Consider the following 20,479-nt stretch of genomic DNA (forward strand, 5'->3'; position numbering starts at 1 on the left):
CCCAGATGTACAAGCCAACAGGGGACATGGGACAGAAGCCAAGTGGGAGAAGAAGATGGGCATCCTGTGGGGTTTGTGAGCCTGGAGAGCAAGGAGGGTATGGAGGTCTGAGGGCACCATGAGCACAGGAATCCTGATCTCAGGGTGTCTGAGGACTTGAGCGTGGAAGAGAGTTTGATGGGAGGAAATCAGACTTGAAAGGAGACTGGGGTGGCAGCGAGGGGGAGGGTGGTGAATGTACAGCAGGGAATGAATAGAGAGTGAGCCATTTGCAGAGTTAGTGCCACAGTTTTACATTGTCTACCTGTGAGCAGGATGATGCGTGCAGCTTGCTGCAAAACAGGTCTGAAGTCACACATTTTCAGCATCTCTTGGGAGCACTGCAGAAAAGCAAAATGTTGCCCTTCTTTCAAAGTCTTCTTTTATTCCAGTAAACAAGCTAGCCATGTCCCAAGGATTCGTACGTGACTGTTAACCCTGAATAGGTGTTTGGAAAGGTTGGGGGCATGGTGGATTGGCCAAGGATTAAGGTAAAGTCTGAAAAGGTGCTTGGACAAGTGAGGGAATAGTGGATGGATTAGGGATTAAGGTGAAGAATCCTTCTGGACTATGTGCTGTGTTTTCTTTCTTTGTTGACTCATCAGAGTGCATTTTTGTGAGCCCACAAGGGAGAGATGTGTGTCAGGTCACAGTGCTGGGGTGTTAGGTAGGTGCCCATGGTCTAGACCACCTGTCCTTGTCTAATCCAGGGGGTGACACTTCCATTTGTGGTGGATGCTGCTCTCCTCACCTGTTCTTATGTTGGTGCATGTGATAGCACCCAGGTCACAATGAGGAGTCCAGCCTATCGGGACATGTTATGCCCCACATTCAGATACTTCACGTGTCCTGAAGCCTAGAAGCAGGTCATGAGTGTTCTATTGCTGTAGGGAATATGGCCTCATTCCACATCTTTGCACCTGCATGTGATCCTCTTATTAGATCCCAGCAGAGGCTTTGAAGGTCACCTTTTGTCCTTCTAATGTGTGGTTACAAGTGCAGTAACATGTTTACTCCGGAGGGTACATCCAGCATGGCCCATGCCATTGGAGCCATGAAGGCTCATAGATGTAGCTGGTCCCTGAATGGTTGCAATTGTGGTTGGTCCTACAGCTTACAGAGTGCTCACACTTTGCTTAAACTGCTGATCACTAGAGAGGATTCTGTCAGTGGCATCATTCTTATCAGTGGATGTCATTGTCCTCACTGGTATTGTTCATCGTCGAGGAAGACACAGACCAGGTGTCTTACTAATGCACTCAGAATACTTGCCATTTCTGGTTCAGATTATCTGATTCTTATAGTCTCATCAATATAATAGACCAGCGATTTTCAGCTGGGGTGTTCTGTGCATTTTTATAACACATAAAACCCAATTGTTTAGACAGGGCACTGACCTCTTTTCCCTTAGATTGTGAAATAAGAAATGCAACAGCCAACACAATAGCTGTCAGGTGTGAGTGAACAAAAATTGTACCTGTTATTTTTTCAGATCAGCAAAAAGTGTAATATATTTTTGGTGTGCTGAAGAATTTTACCTATTAGTTTACATGAGCCATGAGATGAAAAAGGTTGGAAATTGGTGAAATGGACAAATGTGATATCCTGCAGATTGTACAGAATCCTGTGGGCCACACAGGTGTCGAGCGAGAAACTTGAATATATCATGTTGCTGGTGCCATGTAAATGCACACTGTTGCTGACTGACTTCTTTATGAGTTTCAGAAAGTGTATATTTTCAACTCAACAGCCGCATAGCACCTATGGGAGGTTATGTGATGACATGCTGTAGTGATGATACGCTTGTCACAGCAACTGCAAGTTCAGTTTCAATTAGGTTATATTTGTGGCAATGCACTGTAACCTGCCATTATCCAATGGCATTTTGGAGACGTAAGACTAATGAATTAAATGGGGTATGATGGGAACCATGATCCCTGCATCCTCCACTTTGATGGTGGCCCTAATCTCTATCATTTGCCCTGGGGCATGGTATGTTTTTCTTTTAGTGAAACGTCAGTGCAGGGGATAGATTGACAGAGAAGTATGCACTAAAAATTACTGGTTTTCCATATGGGAATTGCTGGTACATACAGGTCAAGAAACCTCTGTGAGCCTTCTCTTTGCTGTTCGGTTCATCCTTTCTCTTCTACTCCGGAGCTGGTCCCCTGACCACCAGGTGAGTCCACAGACACAGTGGGGCCAATATGAGAGTAGGGTGGGCAAGGAATTTATGAATTTTGTGATCCTTTTTATGCCACTATTCTCAGGATTCCTGGTGGTGCTTTCGTCCCCAATGTCATGCCAACCTGGGCTTGATGTCAAAGAGCTCTTAAAAGATATGTGTATGCCATTTTCCCAGTGTCTACTTCCCCAAATAATGTCTGTAGGCCCCTTCTGAGATGGACTGCAGATTACATTGTGTTCACAAGCTTTGGTGTTGTAGGCATCCTCCACATGGTGACTGAGCATTTATCAATCAAGGGTCTGGGTGTGAGGATTTTTCAGGTCTTAGTTGAATGAAGGATCATGATTTGTTTTGGGGCAGCTGACCTCAGCTTTCTGTTCCTCCATTCTTCATCTCCTCATTGTGTGTCTTAAGTGACACCTTCTTGTCCTTTCACATCTTTCATTCCTAAGGACACCATGGTGTAGGATTCATGTCTGAAGACCAGGATGCATTCTGATAATGCTGCCAGTAATGAAACTATGCCCACCTGACATCTGGTGGTTATGTGCAGGCCTCTGTAATTTCCAGACCCTGTCACCCCCTTGCTACTCTGAGTCCAGTTTTGAATCAACATCCCTTGTTTTCATCTCTGACATCTTGAGGTTGACCTTCACTTGCATCTCAGTGATTCTGGTGTCCCTTAACCAATGTTATTCTACCCATTCCTTCTGAGGATCCTCATGGCTGGATGGCTTAATGACTTACTACAGGAGATGCACCCAAGCATGCCCACTTCTATGACCATTATGACCTTTGACCCCACTGCAATATCATGCAATTCAATTCTGACCCTAACCATTCTGACTTAGCCCAGACTCTACTGGTTGAAGCCCACGTGGTCCAAAAGATTGCCCTCAAAGCAAGCACTACTCCATGTCTGGAGTTTCCAAGCACTCCACATTGTGACCACTTGGTCTGGGGTTCCCAGGATCCACTGAGATTGGATTTTTGCTGCCATGACTTATAAAGAACAAGAAAGTGCTCTACATATGAGTACAGTTTTCTTAGAGCAGAACACACTTCAAGAGCAGAAACAGAGACAAATGCTAGGTCAAAGTCACGGTAGTTGCAAAGAGGGCCTGAATACCATGACTGTGGTATCCCTTGGAGAATTCCAAGATTTCAGAATTTAACATCTTTCACCCCAGGACAAGAGTCCATAACCAGATGACTTCCGTATTGAACAACACTGATATCTGAAGTGCTGGGTCTCTATTTAATGTGGCATTAATTTATCTTAGGCACCGAAGAGGCATTTCAGCATTGATCCAGAACTGTATCCAAAGGTTCCTTCATTAAAGTTGAATTCAGTGTGGAAAGAGCCTGCCTTATGTTGACTCACTCTCCCTCATTCAGGTCCAGATCCCTGAATCTGTAGATCTGGCTCACAGGTGTACTCTGTGCCCCTGGTTGTGGAAGTGAGTTGGATGCTGTGGTTCCTCTGAGGCTTATTCATTCTTTTCCCACTTGCAAACACCCTCGTTTCTATTTCTGGTGTGCTGACATTGACCCTGTGTTGTGTCTGGACCAGAGTGCCAGAGGAAGTGCCTTGATGGGGAAGCATTGCCATGTAAGACACCTGCTTCCTATGAAGCTCTGCAAAGTCTCCAATCAAGGGTTGTCTTAGTTACCTATGGCTTTTGTAACAAACTACCACACAGGTAGAGAACATCCCCCCTCACCACTCCCCACTGAATAGTTCTGGTCATCTGAGTGTGAAGTGAGCCTGATTGGGCCCAAATCAAGGGCTGTGGCCAGCAGAGGGCAAACCTGTAATGCAGAGGACATCCCAAGGGGCGCCACACACATCTCACAGCAGGGGTCTGAGGTAGGCACCCACAGATTCTCATCAGAGATAAATCCTCTTAAAGAAGAGTATCAGATACTCTGGCCCTTAGCACATCTACCATTCATCAAGTGTGAGGTGTGTGTTGGCACCTGATGGTGTGCCCAAAGCTTACTTAGATTGTTACTTATTATTCAGTCCCTAAATAATAAGCTTATGTCTCCAAGTCATGTATAACACACATGTGTGCCCACGTGTAAATAAGGAAAAATACTTCTTTTAAGTGTTTTCTATGATAAATTTGAAACATACACACAGAAAGCCTAAGAGTCATATATCATATTCTGCCATGTATAGTGGGCATCCGTGTTTTAGGCCCAGACTTTTGGGGAAAAAACCTTTTGTTCTAATTTTTTAACTCCATTATTTATTTATTTATTTATATTCAGACAAAATTGATGATCACATTCCACATTATGTTGGATATGGATGTCGTTATTGGTGTCTAGAGTTACACTTATAACACATAAGCATAAAGAAAAGAATTAAAACCATTTATGTAGATACAGATTAGTACTACCGATGTACAATGTGCATCCTTATTTTTCCCCTCAAAATTTTGGGTGAAAAGTGTGTGTTGCATACAGCAAAATATGGTATGCACCACAGAGAAAAGCTTCTCATATTTTTGTTTATATTTGCCATCTCTCTGTCCGCATCTATCTAGTTTAGAATTTTTTACCTGTCAGTTCTTCCCTGGAACACTTACAAATTAATTACAGACATAAAAAAACCTCTGTTCTTTATTCTTCCACCTTCTTGTCTTCAAATGGTGAGAATTTCTCTTATGTAACCACAAGTCCATTCAGGCACCTAACAGAATGGTCATTCGCTCATGTCACCTAATTCCTGGTTCACCATGAAACATCTGCACTAGTTTGTGATAATTTGTAACAGCAACAAGAGAAACCCATACAGCACCTTTCTGAAAGCGTACACTAAAAATGTCCTTTATTACTGCTTCCATTTTCTGATTTGCTATTCGTCTACTCAGGCTTCCTGCTGCTTCTCTATTCAGTTTGAAAACATTATGTGTTTCTAGAAGTTTGTCCATGGAACCCAGGTTTTCACAATTCTTGGCACATAGTTATTCATGGTAATTTCCTACAATCCTTTGTATTTCTGTGGTGTCAGTTGTAATTTCTCCTCTTTTGTTTCTAATTTTACTTATCTGGGTCCTTTCCTTTTTTTTCCTGATGAGTCTGGTCAAAGGCTTATTGATTTGGTTTATCTTTTCAAAGAACCAGGTCCTGGATTTATTGGTCCTTTGAACTGGTTTTTTCAGTCACTATGTCATTTAATTCTGCTCTGATTTCAATTATTTCCTTCCTTCTATTCGCTCGGTGCTTTGTGTTGTTGTTCCTCTGGTTCTTGTAGGTGTAGGGTTGGGCTGTTTACTTGAAATGTTTCTGTGTTCTCGAGGTAGGCCTGTATTGCAAGGAACTTCCCTCTCAGGACTGCCTATCTGTGTCCCATTGGTTTCGGGCTGTTGTGTGTTCATTTTCATTTGTTTCCAGAAACTTTTTGATTTCTTCCTCGATCTCATAGTTAACCCATTCATTATTTAAGAGGATGTTATTTGGTCTCCATGACTTTGAATGTTTTGAGTTTCTTCCTTGAGGTTGGCTTCTAGTTTGAAGTCATTTTGATCTGAGAAGATGCTTGATGTAATTTCAACTTTCCTGAGTGTGTTGAGGCTTGTTTTGTGACCTCCCATGTGGTTTCTAAGTATTATAGAGCATCCTCCTTTGTCTCTTCTTAGGGACAGGGGCCAGAGGGGAGGGGAGAGGAGATAAGGCAGGAAAGAAGGAGAAGGACCTAGTTAAAGAATGAGTATAAATGACTCATGGGCATGGACAACAAGGTGGAGATTGACTGTGGAGGTTGGGTGAGGTGGAGGAGAGCAATGGTGAAAATTGGAACAACTATAATAAGTCAACAATAAAAATATATTTTAAAAGCTTTATTGAGATATGACTCGCCCAAATGAAGTGCACAATTTAATTTTCTTATTGTATTCACAGTTGTAAAACCATCACTGCCCCCTAAGAAGAACATTTTTATAGTCCCTGAAGAATCTCCAAACCGGTTATTAGTCACCTCCCAATCCTCCTACCCTCCAAACCCTGGCAGTCTCTAATCTACATTCTGTTTCCTGGATTTGTCTATTGCAGTCTTTTCATGTAAGTGAGATCATTTTCGTGGTATGGGATCTTTTGTCTGACTTCTTCCACTTAGCCAAATATTTTTAAGGTGCTTCAGTCTTGTAACATGTACAGTTTTTTGTTTGTTTAAAAAATTTCTACCCAAAGATATATCCATTGCTTTTAAAGAAAGAGGAAAGGAGAAAAAAGAGTGAGAGTGAGAGAGAGATGAGACAAAAACAATTGGCTGCCTCCTGTATGCATCTGCCTTAGACTGTGGATGAAACACACCACCTCAGTATGTGCCCTACCTGGGGATAGAACCCACAGACTTTTGGTGTACAGGACGATGCTCCAACCAAATGAGCAACCCAACTAGGGCTTTGTTCCTTTCCTTCATTTGATCAAGTAATATTCCACTCTATGGACATACCAAAGTAGGCTTTTCTTTATTAGTTGACAGATATTTGGGTTTTCTTCATTTTCTTGCTATTATGAGCAATGTGCTATGACTGCACATGGAGCTGCTGGGTCCTAAGGCAACTCTGCTGAATACTTTGAAGATCTGCCACAACATTATGCAAGCAACTCATTCAGGAAGTGAATGCAGATTTCTTTTATCTGTCTGTGAGTCTGGTCAGATCAGAAGGTGTGCAGTGGAATCTCCTTGTAGTTTTTATTTGCATTTCAGTTCTGACGGATGATGTAGAGAAATTTTCATGTGCTTATGGATCATGTGTCAATCTTCTTTGAACATCTATGTAGTCACCATCTCTTCAGATATTTAAATGGAGGTATTTTAGTTGTTTTTAACTATTAGTTTTGCATGTCATTTACTATATATTCTTGATACAAGTCCCTTATCAGATATGTGGTTGGCAGATTTTTTTCACCCATTCTGTGGGTTGTCCTTCCACTTTCCTAATGAGTTCCTTTGAAGCAGAATGTTTTGAGGAAGTCCTGTTAATCTAGTTTCACTTTTTAAATATGTTTTTCTCCAAATATATTTTGTGGCATTTTTGTAGCTATGATCAAAGCAATGGTCCCACAGAGTATGCGGTGCTAATCCAGGAAGCCCTTCATTTCATACAGTGTTGACTCTGTGGCGTGCAGGCTGGTGGTCTTTGGGGATCCATGTCTGAGTCTGTCTGGCAGTTTTCCTGGCATCTCTCTTTTTCTCTTTCATGTCCCTCACTTCTGTTTGCTGTGAGGGAAGCCTAAACTCAGTGGGGCTCTTTGCAGATTTCACTGGAGCCCCATAAATGAAACTCCCAGAATCTCCCCAATCACAGCATGAACTGGATCATGGAATCAGGCTGCCTGCCATCCCCCCTACTATATCCACATCCTAACTCCTGGAACCTGTGAATGTGACTTTTTGGGGAATAGGTTCTTACTGATATAATTAAGTTAGATACTTTAAGATGAGATTACACTGGATTTTCTACAGGGGACCTAAATCCAATAATATGTTCCTCCCAAGAAACAGAAGATGAAATGACATGCAGAGGAGGTCACATGAAGAAGGAAGCAGAGATGGGAGGGATGCAGCCACACGCTCAGGAATCCCAGCAGCCAGCAAAGATGGAGAGAAAAGGAACAGAATGTATTTTAGAGCCTGCAGAGGGAATGAGGTCTTGCCCATACTTTGAGTTGGATTTCTGGTTCCCATAATGCTAAGACTAACATTCTCTGATTTTAAGCTATACCGTTTGTAGAAGTATGTCATGGCAGCCACAAGAAATTAATGCACTGCCCCCATGAAGGAAATGGAGACCAGCTGCCAGTACAAACAGACAACATGTCTCCCGGTATTCACTTCATAGCCTCTCAGATACTCAAGGATCCTGAGAGGACACACAACATCTGTGGATTTCATATCCCCAGCTCCACTTCTGCACCACCCACCCTGTTTTTGGCCTGGGTCCTTGGTGCTGTTTGATGCACAAGGACAGTCCCTGGCTCTCTGATCCACCCTGCACTCTAATACAGGGCCCTCCTCTGCTCATGGATTTCCTCCTCTGGACACTGACTCCTGCCTGGAAAATAGAACCAGGCTGGACACTTTTTATAGAAGCCATGACTTTTAGGGTAAGTGGTACTGTCACCTCTAATGGGGAATGTTTAGGGGATTGTTTTGGTTTTTATTTCTGTGGGATAATAATGTTTTTTAAAGATATACTGGCTATGGTTAATTTATTCTTTTTGATGCTAAAAGCATCTCAGATTTTGTCAGGGATTTGATCAGAGCAAAATTCCTAACATTTGTCAGAGCCCTAACTGTGAAATTTTTAGAGGAAGAGAACCCTCTGTCTGGTGATTTAAGACCTTTAGCAATTGACAGTATGCTTTCTGGCTCTTTGTGATTTGAGTTGAGGAGGTGAGACCTCAGGGTGAGAGATAGAAGTGAAATGACAATGTTAGGATTGGGATGTTTGTGATTTCCTATTGGACTTCAAGACTAGATTTAAGAGTGAAGATATAACATTCAGTCTTGTGGATAGAAATTCATTCATTTATTCCACAAATATTTACTGAGCACGTACCACAGGGCAGGCACTACTCTGGGTGTTGAGGTGACCATGGTGAACAGGACTGACCCAGCCTATGTCTCAGGAAGTTAACATTCCAGGCAAGGGGAGGATGCCCAAGAAACAAGTGAATAAGCGAGATAATGTCAGATAGTGTTTGATAAGAGGGAAATAAAAACAGGTAATATAATAAGGAGAGACTGTGGTAGGGCCATCCCCAAATGCCTCTCTGAGGAGATGACATTTAAGAGGAGGAAACTCAAAGATCTGGGAGGAAACTGTTCCAGGCAGGGGTATCAGCCAGTGCAAGGGGCAGAGGTGGGAGCCACCTTGCAGAGAGAGGCAGAAGCCTGGGTCAGAGAGGTGGGCAGGGGGCTGACTGTGCAGGCCTGATAGGAGTTTATTGCATTCACAGGACATTGTCATATGATTTAGACTTTGCAAATGTCATTTCTGTCAGGCTGAAAACAGATCATAGAGGGTAAGGTTGGAAGCAGGGGGGCAAAAAAGAGGCTATGGTATTCATCCAGACCAGGGATGAATGGGAACAGGATCAGGGATGGGACAACAGTAGTGGTGAGAGGTGCTCAGATGATGAGTTTGCTTGAAGGCAGAGCCAACAGCTGGAGAAACTAAAAAGATGCTGATGCCACTGGTAGAGATAGGAAAACAGGGGAATGGCAGGTGTTTGGATGGATAGGTGTGGTAGGCTGAATATCACCACCCCCCAACATCCACGTTCTGATCTCTGGAAACTATGAGTGTGTTACTTGATTTGGAAAATAAAAGATGTTATTAGGTTAAATATCTTGAGATGAGGAGATTATCCTGGATAATTAAGGCGGGCCCAGTATAATCATGAGGGTATTATAAAATGGAGGCAGGAGAATCCTACCTCCATCCCACTCCAGGTAGGAGTGATTCAAGGAAGGGGCTATGAGCCAAGGAATGTGGTGGCTTTTGTAAACTGGTCAAGGGTGGGAAATACATTCTTCCCTAGGGCTCCCAAAAGGAACCCAGCCCTGTGAACCCACTTGAGGCTTCTGACCCCTAGAAGTGTAAGAGAATAACTTGGTGCTCTTTTAAGTCACTAAGTTTGTGGTAATTTGTTACAGTAGCTCCATGAAACTAACACTGTGGTGTGTCCCACTTGAGAATTGTGCTTTGACCATATTCACATTGAGGCAGCTAGGTGGAAAAGGTCAGGAGAAAGGTTGGAACTGGAGTCAGGGGCTTAGGTGCCCTTGACAGGTTCATGAAATTTGCACCCCCTGTCCTGACAGAGGGGGGCCTGCAGTATGTTCCAACCTCCTCCATGGCAGAGCCCGATGCTCTTAGTGATAATATTTTTGGGCAAACCTAGAGTCAGCAGCACTAGCTACTCAGGGTAAGCCAGCAGCCTGGACACTCAGGCACCCCAGCTGAGGGATCATTCTCTTGAAAGGTGCTCCTGACTCCTTAGGCACACTGATTGGGGAGCCCTGGGATGGGCTGAGTGGAGAAAGGCACAACCAAGCTCATGGTTGTGGATGAGTGGTGGATGGGACTCAGGAGAGCGCCAGACAGGAGGAGACCAGGCATCAGGAGACACAAAACACAGGGAGGGGTTAGGCCTGAGAAGGGGCAGGAGGATTGGAGTTACACCCTTGTGAGCAGAGTTGAAGACAGACTTGAGAAAGAATGAATGCAGATTCATATTGGGGAATGGACTTTGGGATGCCATTATAGACCCTCTCCCCACATCCATTGCCTGTTACTCCCCACACACCCAGGTCCATAGGGGATTGTGTGCATCTGTACTACTTGTTCCTGACAGCTGCTTCTCAGAGTCAGTGGAGCTGTGGAGGCAGCTGAGGCAGGCTGGACTGCTGCCTCCAGGGCTGTGCTCACCCCACTGAACCTTAAGGGGTGTCCCCTATTAGTGAGAATTGTTCAGCATCTCATGTTTACACAGACACATTCTGATGGCAGATTCTTCTGTGGACCTAGGAGAAGCTGTAAGTGAAGAGATTGCAGGGGCAAGAGTATAGAGTAAGGGTGGGTGGAGAATGAATGAATGAATGAATGAATGTGAATGCATGGATAGAAAGAGGCAGGAATTGAGAACCAGAAATTGGGAGACATGAGTAAAGAAATACAGGGAAGGAGTAAGGCATGGGAAAGGGAGGGAGAGAGAGAGAGATGGGAGGAGCAGAGAGGAGAGAAGACACAGACCCAAATAGTGAGAGACAAGAATAGAGATAGAAACAGAGAGATAGAGATGGAAATCTGAGATTGAGAAGAGCAACAAAGAGAGCCTGGTATCTGAGAGGTGGAAAGAAGGAGATAAAAGCAAAAACAAAAACAAAAACAGAGATGGAGAGAAAGACAGGGATAAGGAAAGGCATAGACATGGTATGACAGAGAGACAGAGAGATTGAGATGGAGAGAGAGAGAGATACCATGAGAGGGAAATAAGAGAAAGAGTAAGTATCAGAAACACACACCCAGGTAGACACAGTGAGGGACAATGAAATGGAGAGACAGAGACAGAGATGAAGAGACTGTGAGAAGCAGAATGGCAGTGAGGGTCCAGACAGTGAGGACAGGCCCAGGAACACATGTTACAGGTAATAAGGTGGCTAGTCTAGGGACCACTGCAATGGGATTTTGCAGTAGAAGAGACAGATTGGGCTCAAGTCCAAATCAAGCAGGCGGGGGAGGAAATTCATGTCCTTGAAGCAGTTGAGGTTTAGTGAATGAAAAATGTGTCAGTGGGAAGAGGGAATTTTGGGTAAACTGACTCAGCAGAATTCTTGCAAAAGACAGGCCATGGTGATCAGATATCAGCTGGTGGTTGTGGAGGCATGAGGAACCCGATTAAATAAGATATGGAGAGTGTTCTTGTGGCAGACTCTGGCCAGCAGAGTCCGCCCGTTGTGACTGAAAGAGAAAATGAAATGCACAGGAGACATCAATGCTGTGGAGAAAAAGGGAATGGCTGGCCACTCTCTCAAGGGGAGTATCTATGTGTGTCTCGGCCACTCTCTCAAAAGGAGGGCACCCTGACCCTTGCCTAGATAGGCTCTTATTGTTTTTTCTCAGGTCTTACATCAGAGAAGGATTTATTATCTATTACATAGAATATTGTCTACATTTTAGGTCCAATCAAGGAAATGAAGGTAACATGCAGAGAGGAATGGCGATCAGTTAGTTAACTCTGTCCTTGGGTGAGTTCACACAGGCTTTGGAAATTACCTTGAAGACAGACAATACACATTTGTAGTTTTAGACCAGGGTGACAGAGTTTTAGCAAGAGCAAGCCTTAACAGTCAGTATGCATTTTCTAGGCCTGATTCCCATGGGAAAACTTGGTTTGAAGGTATGGCTCCTGCCCACCACTTGACTTCTGTAGGTTTTCCATACAGAGCTGAGTCACATTTGCCAGATGAAACAAACTGGTCCCCTACAATTCCCCCCTTTTTTTCTTTTTGTTAAGGCTGTTGTGGTGATGCATCCCAAAAGACTTGCTACTTGCTGTTCTCTTTTGTGACCCTGGGCAAATAATTTGTAAATGCATCATAATACACAAAGCATTATTAAAATCAGTAAACAGCTAGTGGCTCCAAAGAAGCAGTCTTAGGTTGAGTTCATCAAAGCAGAGTTTTGGGTTTAACGAGCTGAGATTATCATTAAGGGTTTGAAGAATCTCCTGGTTAGTTAAGCATTGAATGCCCTGCAACTGTTGGTGTAACTCCAGTTGCAATTTATTAATTTGTCCCTTTAAATTAGTGGAAAAAGCTCCTCTGAGGTGATGTTGAATATCACTCCAGAAGTATTGGCTGCAGTTCCAGTGTAGTGGGGTAACACATAGTTTGGAGAAAGTAAGATCACAGGTCAGCTGCTGACAGGTCACTAGCGCTTCCTGGCATACACTGATCCAGTTCAGGATGCTTCGACTGCAGAAAGGCAAGTCAGGATTTCTTGCTCAATCTGGACCTGTGGAAGCATTTCCATGTGTGATGCCATGGGTGTCTGTGTTCCTTCTGGTTGTTCAGTGTCAGCTGGGCCATCTGGTCTATCAGCTGATCAGCTTTCATCTCCAGGTAATGGAGCTTGATTTCTGTTTTGGTCATGATAAGGCTTCACCCTTTTAGCTGGAAGACAGACAGAACCTGTAGGGATGGAAACACACACATATCCTCTTCCCCAAGTCAAGAGGTCTACAGGGCCCTGCTAAGTACCATCTCCCAGTAGATCTCTGTATAAAACCTGAGGATAAGATGACTTTGGCTCTTTCTTCTGAAAATGCTTCTCAATTGGAGTACAGGGTGATTCATCACAGTTCATAACATTATAGGCAAACATAGCTGAGATAATCAAATTTTGAGGGGGCTAGACTCTTGACTCCCCCTTGTTTGGTTTTTAAGAAGATTTTTAAATGTATGGCGCACTCATTCAACAATTGCCTGACCGGCTGGATTGTAAGGTATTCCTGTTTTATGTTGGATAGTCTAACGCTGAAGGAAGGCTTGAGTAGAATGGGCAAGATATCCTGGGCCATTATCAGTTTTAATTTGCTGAGGCCATCCTAAATGACTAAAGGCTTCAAGCCAATGGGCTTGTATATTTTTAGCAGATTCTCCTGTTAAGGCACATACATGTAGGGCACCAGAATAAGTACCAATAGAAATATGAATGTATTTGAATTTTCCAAAGGGAGAGGAATGAGTGACATCTGTTTGCCAAATCATTTGAGAACTTAGTCCTTGAGGGTTAACTCCCGTGGATGGAGATGTCTTAGTAAGGGCTTGGCAGTCAGGGCATTCTTTAATAATTTACTTAGCTTGGGAGTGATAAAGAAACAGTCTTTTAACTTCTTCTATTACTTTTTTTTTTGTTCAGCTTTGGGGGTCTGATTTTTGCCCTTCTGGAAGGGATCTTTTTGGCTTTTAACCCTTAACCCTTGGCTTTCTAGTTTGCAACAAGTAGGGAGCAGTGTTTCAAAAAATTAGATGCTTAATCTTCCTTCTTCTTATTTTTTCTACTTCCACTTCCCTTCTTTAGTTACTCACTCTCATGTCTTTCCTTCCCATGCCACACAAGAATGTAGCACACATCCTTTCCCTTTATTCCTTCTTACCCTTCTCCTTCACAATCCTTCACTTTCTTAATTCCTTATTTCTCTTTCTTTTCTTCACTTTCTTAATCCTTCTTATTTCTTTTTTCCTAATACAATCCCCCTTCAACTTACACAGACCATCTTCAACTTACACAACCCTTCTGCAACTTTTCTAGCCCATTATTTGCCCTTTTAACTTATTCGGACATAACCAACTTTAGAATAACCGACATTCAATCCTATTTTTTTCAAGACTAAATGCCATAATTTATACCTTTCATTACCAAAACCATATATTCTTCCCAATTTAATTAAAATTCTCAACTTTTAGTGACAACTAAAAGTAAGTAATTAGCATGGTTTAGATTGACAAATTTATGAAGACATTTCATAACTTGCAGAAACAGTTTTTCTTCCCATTGGCAAATACAATTACATTTTTTTTTCTTGGTGATTACTGCATTGCTTGAGTGTGCTCAAAAGTGAGCTAACTCATTATCTGGTGCCCTTGAAAATTTTAGGGAGACTGGAAAAGAGGCAGGGGAGATACTAAGCTTGGCACAGCTTGTTTCCAGGACCAAAGCAATGTCTGTGTCTCCAGGAGGAGGATTCAGAGTGTTTAAAAGACACCCTTCCTCATTGTTTTTCTTCCTGAGCGTTTTACTATCTGAGGGAAGTGAGATCTTTTTTCTTCTTAAAACAAAGATTTTAAATCCTTTCTGACTAGAATCCTTATGATGTAACAACATTAGAGATCTCATTCTGTGTACCAAAACATTTTGAGACTGAGACTGAGCCATTCCTTTCAAAACAGAAACAAAAATAAAATTCAAGCAAACCCATGCTTTCAAATTAAATCCTCTAAAGGAGGGAGTGAGCCACTAGCCTTTATCTTACACCACCAGGTGCTGTTTTAACTTCTTCCCAACTTTTTCTAGATAACTAAGTCTAAAGATTGCTTATCAGGGAGACATCCAGAAGCTTTAAAAATTGCTAAATTAGCATAAAACATTGCTTTTGTTCTTTAGGGAGCCTGTTCTTGTGGTCAAAAGGTTCGGTTTTTACTTTCAATTTCTGCCCTTCAGACTCCGCAGCCCATACTAAACCATAGCTAGTTAGCTATTGGGAAGTACAGTGTGGTGGGTCAAAAAGGTACTATTGATGGGAGACAGTCGAGGAGGGCTGCCTGGTATCCAGGGTACCTTAACCCCGTTTATGGGTTTCAGGTTTCTCCCACATGTCTAAGCCTGAGAGGGGGGGCTCAAAGTACCAGGTGACCAACCTTTATATTGTGCTTCCTGAGCGAGCTGAGAGTTAAATTACTGTGATTGGAATTCCCTGTGAGACCCCTGCACATCTCAGAGATTGACTCCAGACACCTCCGCAAGGCCCCTACTCACATAGGAATGCCTGAGATCTCAAGCCAAAGGGAGGAATGCCTCTCATATTCAGTGCTTCAGCAAGAAGCTGAGACACTCATAAACAATCCTGTAACTAACTCTGAGTTCTGAAAGCAATCTTTAGAGTCCAGGTGAAACTGAAACACTCATTTATTATCTGCTTTTCTGCGCACAGGCAGGCAGAGGAAAAAGGCAATATCAAAAGGGCTGCAAAGGTCAGCTTTTATAGAAAGAATGCGCAGAGGTACTTGTAAGAAAAAAAAAAGCTAATTAAAAGGAAAATTCATTGCTCTCCCTCCCAAGCCTAAAACCTGATTGGCGACTGTGCCACGGGGATGGGCTTGTGAGTGTTTTCTACAGTGTGCCTCTCATTGCATAGGCTCTTGCTTGCAGTTGGCAGGAAACCTATAGTGTTCTTCCCTGGCCCACGTCCAACTCATCCTGTCACGGGTGACTTTCAGTGGCAGGTGCCCTTGTGGCTCTTAAGTAATACTTGACCCGGGCCCTCGGGGTGCGGTGATTGCCAGAGAGAGAGAGAGAGAGTAAAGCTTCTGCTTACTAAAGAGAGTGCGGTTACAAGAGAGGGTAACCTTGGAAAAATATTCCTTTTTCCCTGAAATACAACACACCCTACAAACTTACCAAAAAGCACTTGCGGTTGTAGGCCCTTATCTGGGCTATTGTGCACATTCCAACCATGTTGGTATGTTGGCCACAACGATGGCTGGTAGCCTCTGGTCTCTGTTCCTGGGACCCAGATGTGGCAGACTCTGCTGTTGTGACTGAAAGAGAAAATAAATGCACAGGAGACATCAATGCTGTGGAGAAAAAGGGAATGGCTGGCCACTCTCTCAAGGGGAGTGTCTATGTGTGTCTCGGCCACTCTCTCAAGAGGAGAGCACCCCGACCCTTGCCTAGATAGGCTTTTATTGTTTTTCTCAGATCTTGCATCAGAGAAGGATTTATTATCTATTACATAGAATATTGTTGTCTACATTTTAGGTACAATCAAGGAAATGAAGGTAACATGCAGAGGGGAATGGTGATGAGCTGATTAGCTCTGTCCTTGGGTGAATTCACACAGGGTTTGGAAATTACCTTGAAAACAGAAAATACACATTTGTTGCTTTAGACCAGGATGGCAGAGTTTTAGCAAGAGCAAGCCTGAACAATCAGTATGCATTTTCTAGGCCTGATTCCCACGGGAAAACTCAGTTTGAAGGTCTGATTCCTGGCTACCACTTGACTTCTGTAGGTTTTCCATACAGAGCTGAGTCACATTTGCCAGATGAAGCAAACCAGTCCCCTACAGTTCTGGTGTGGAAGATGGGGATTCTAGTGAAAACTGGATGTCCTCATATACAGCACCACAATACAGCAAAGTGGGTTGACTTTCCCCGGTGAATACCTAAGGCTCAACCCATTTCTATGTAATAGGCATGCTGAGACAAAAAAAAATGACCAAAATGAAAGAACAGATCAAAGCTCCAGAAAAAATATAATTAAGTGAGGAAGAGATCGCTAACCTATTAGATGCACAGTTCAGAACAGTGGTAAATCAGGATGCTCATAGAAATGCTTGAGAATTGTCACAAAAGAGAGGAAAAAGTGAAGGCTGTTGCAAAGTGAAATAAAGGAAAATGTGTAGGGAACCAACAGTGATGGAAAGAAAACTGGGACTCAAATCAACAATTTGGACCACAAGGAAGAAATAAACATTCAACCAGAATAGAATAAAGAAACAAGAATTCAAGCAAATGAGGAGAGGCTTAGGAACCTCCGGGACAATTTTAAATGCCTTGACTACCAAGTCACAGGGGTGGCAGAAGGAGAAGAGGAAGAGCAATAAATTGAAAATTGATTTGAAAAAAATAATGAAGGAGAACTTCTCTAATCTGGCAAAATAAATAGACTTTCAGGAAATCCAGGAAGCTCAGAGAATCCCAAAGATGTTGGACCCAAGGAAGCATACACCAAGGCACATCATAATTACATTAAAGGTAAGATGAAAGATAAGTAGAGAATCTTAAAAGCAGCAAGAGAAAAGGGGACAATGACTTACAAAGGATTCCCCATAAAACTATCAGCTGATTTCTCAAAAGAGACCCTACAGACAAGAAGGGGCTGGAAAGAGGTATTTGAAGTCATGAAAGGCAAGGAACTCCATCCAGGATGACTCTATCCAGCAAAGCTATCATTTAGAATGGAAGGGCAGACAAAGTGCTTCCAGCTAAGGTCAAGTTAACAAAGTTCATCATCACCAAGCGCTTATTACATGAAGTGTAAAAGGGACTTATCTACACAGAGGAAATGATAAAAAATACGAACACTAAAATGACAACAAACTCACAACCATGAACAACTGAACCTAAAACAAAAACAAGCTAAGGAAACAACTAGAACAGGAAGAGAATCAGAGAAATGGAGGTCACATAGAGGGTTAGCAGTGGGGAGCAGGAGGGGGCCAATAGGGGGAAGTATACAGGGAATGAGAAGCATAAATAGTAGGTAGAAAATAGACAGGGGGATATTAAGAATAGTATAGGAAAAGAAGAAGCCAAAGATCTTACATGTATGACCCATGGACATGAATTACGGTATGGGAATGCTGGTGGGAGGGGTGTGCAGGGCACAGGGGAAGAAAGGGGAGAAAAAAATGTGACAACTGTAATAACATATTCAATAAAATGTATTTCAAAAAAGAAGAGAAGTTGATATGATAGGGATCCTCATGGTTAGGAGAAGGACAGAATATGGTCTGTGATATCATCTGTGGTGCCAGCAGCAGTGGTCAGCTAGTCACATGAAGACCTATTAACCTTGTCAGACATGGGCATGCACCTATATTTTGTCTTATTCTGTCTTGCTCTGACACCCACCTGGGCACCCAGAACTTGAGAAGGCTGAGACAAAACCTTCAGCACAGCAAAGATGAGCAAAGCTCCAACCTCGGCTTTTGCGGGCTTTGGGTTCTGGTAGGATATCCACCAAGCCTGTCACTAGTGTAATTGCACGGAAAGTTCCTCCAAATGACCTGGGCTTCGGGGTGAGGACCCTGTGCAAAGAGCAAGGTGGGGACCAGCTGGGCTGACTTATGTCAGGGGACTGAGGACCTGGTGCACTCAGATGTTCCAGGTGCACTCAGTGCCCACCAGGGTCCCCACTGGCTCAGACCCGTGGCTGCTTCTCCCTGCGCGTGCAGCTCCTGGGCAGACAGGGCCTGACTCCCTGACACGGTGCCTTCTCCCCTCCCGCTGGCGTTCCCTTTCTCAGTTGTGGATCCCGGGTCTCCTCCCGGAAGCCTGCCAATGCTACACCCTGCTGGGGTCCCTGCTCAGGGCCCCTTCCAGTCTCCACTGGCTCCTTCCCACCCTGGCCTACCCGCCCGTCGGGGCATCAGCAGCCCCAACTGCCTGCTGAGCTCCAACAGCCCATGGAGCCAGGCCATGAGCACAACAAGCGGGGTTGCTGTATGATTCTCAAAGTTCCTCAGGGCCTCTGAGGAAGAGCTCAGTGGTCTTTCTGAGATGGGAGGGCCCAGCAGGGACTGATGAGGCTGACCACACTCTGCTCCCAGAACCTCAGGCCTTTCCTCCACCAGGACAGCCTGGCCCCAAACCTTGTGATGCTCCCAGTTCCGTTGTGTGCTCCCTCTCCAGCCCAGGGTCCCGAGTGCCCTGCTTGCCTGTCAGCACCAGAGACTGTGCCCCTCTTGGTTTCCTGTCTCTGCAGTGTGCCATGTGAAGTTGGGAGAAAGCTGCCTTCCACACAGCTTTCCACAAACCCCTACTCCTTCCACTATCACCTCACGTGAGGGCACTGTAGGAAAAGACTTTTCTAGTTGCTGTTCTGGGACACGCTGCTGCTGCCAGTGGGTTTCTCCTGGAGGAAAAGATGTGGGGGAGGGCCCGAGGGAGGACAGGCTGAGGAGTGAGTCCCAGTTCAGGCTTAATAATATTGAGAGGACTGGGGAGGGCATAAAGTGTTCAGGAGAGTCTGAGGAGTTCATGTGGGGGGTGGGCTGTTGCTGTGGAGTCCTATCACAGAGGAGAGAATCTCCCAAGCAGGAAGACCAGGAGGGGAGGAAGAGCAATCCTTTATCCTAGACAAGACTGTGGTCTGAGATGTAGGTGATAGCTTTTTGAACAAAATAACACACTTCAAGACTCAGGGGAGTGCTCTTGATTCTGGGACTTTACATTTGATTTAGCTCAGTTGTGTGGGGGTGTGCACTCCTATGCAGGCAATGGAAAGGTCACAGGAAAGAGAAAAGAGAAGACAACAGAGACTGCGGAGGAAGGATGTGTGAAGGGGAAAGAAAAAAAAGTATGTTCCTGTGCAGAAGAAGCCAGAAACGCATCAGGGCCTCAGGTGCCTGCATTTAGGACGTGCTGGCCCCTAGGGAAGAAGCCATGGGCCCCTGAGAGAGGTGTGGAAGGGAGAGCCAGGGTGAGAGGGAGACTCCCAGCCCCTGAGGCACTGGGAGGCTGGGCAGCTAGAAGAACTTGGAGGGTTGGGGAGCCCTCAGGCTGTGTGCAGTCTGCACAGGGAATGGGAAGATGGTCAGTGGAGGCAGGAAGTCAGGTTTCCACTTTTCCCTTCAAAAGTAGGCTGCAGAAGTGGCCTCTTGTTTATAGTGCAGAAGGGCAGGGCTGCTGGGTTTCCGGAAAGCAGGCAGGCCAGAACGCATGGATCGTGGGCTCCAGAGGGATGTGTAGCATTCTCAGTACCTTGATGCCAGGGTGGTTCTGGCCCTGCTTGTCCCCACCTCGCGTCGGAGTCCAGCCCTCTCAGCTTCCCTTAGAAGCACCACACAAATGCAGACTGTCAGCTGCCTAGTAGCCCCAGACCTCTGGTCCCTAGGCTGCAGTTGGCAGTAAGTGGCCATGAAGGAGGCACCAAGGGGAGGCTGAGGAGCAGACTGCAAGCAGGTGTGGACTTCCTGAAGGAAGGGGACAGAACCAGGGTGCCCTTGGAGCTTTCTGAGTCCAAGGTGGTGAGGAAAGGGGTGAGTGAGTGTTGGGGGCCCAGGTCCTTAGGTGCCTGAGGTTAAGGGCAGGGCAGGGTCCTTTCCGGGGCCTGCAGCTCTGCGTTGTTTCATCTCTTCCTACACAAAGGGCTGCTGCTGGACAATCTGCTGTTCTCTTGCCCTCTGAGGGAGGCCCTGTTGCCCTGTTTGCCCATGAGG

General features: G+C 44.4%; 1 protein-coding gene across 1 annotated transcript in view; it reads left to right on the top strand.

The window, feature by feature from the left end:
- Window positions 1–20,479, top strand: part of LOC114511364 (carcinoembryonic antigen-related cell adhesion molecule 1-like) — a 96,539-nt gene that overhangs the window by 35,198 nt on the left and 40,862 nt on the right. Inside the window, 1 exon segment of the mRNA XM_036012851.1 lies at window positions 10,697–10,707. Within this exon segment, the coding sequence (XP_035868744.1) occupies window positions 10,697–10,707 (11 nt within the window).

This window comes from Phyllostomus discolor, chromosome 12 (genome assembly GCF_004126475.2).
Source record: "Phyllostomus discolor isolate MPI-MPIP mPhyDis1 chromosome 12, mPhyDis1.pri.v3, whole genome shotgun sequence".
Lineage (NCBI taxonomy): Eukaryota > Metazoa > Chordata > Mammalia > Chiroptera > Phyllostomidae > Phyllostomus > Phyllostomus discolor.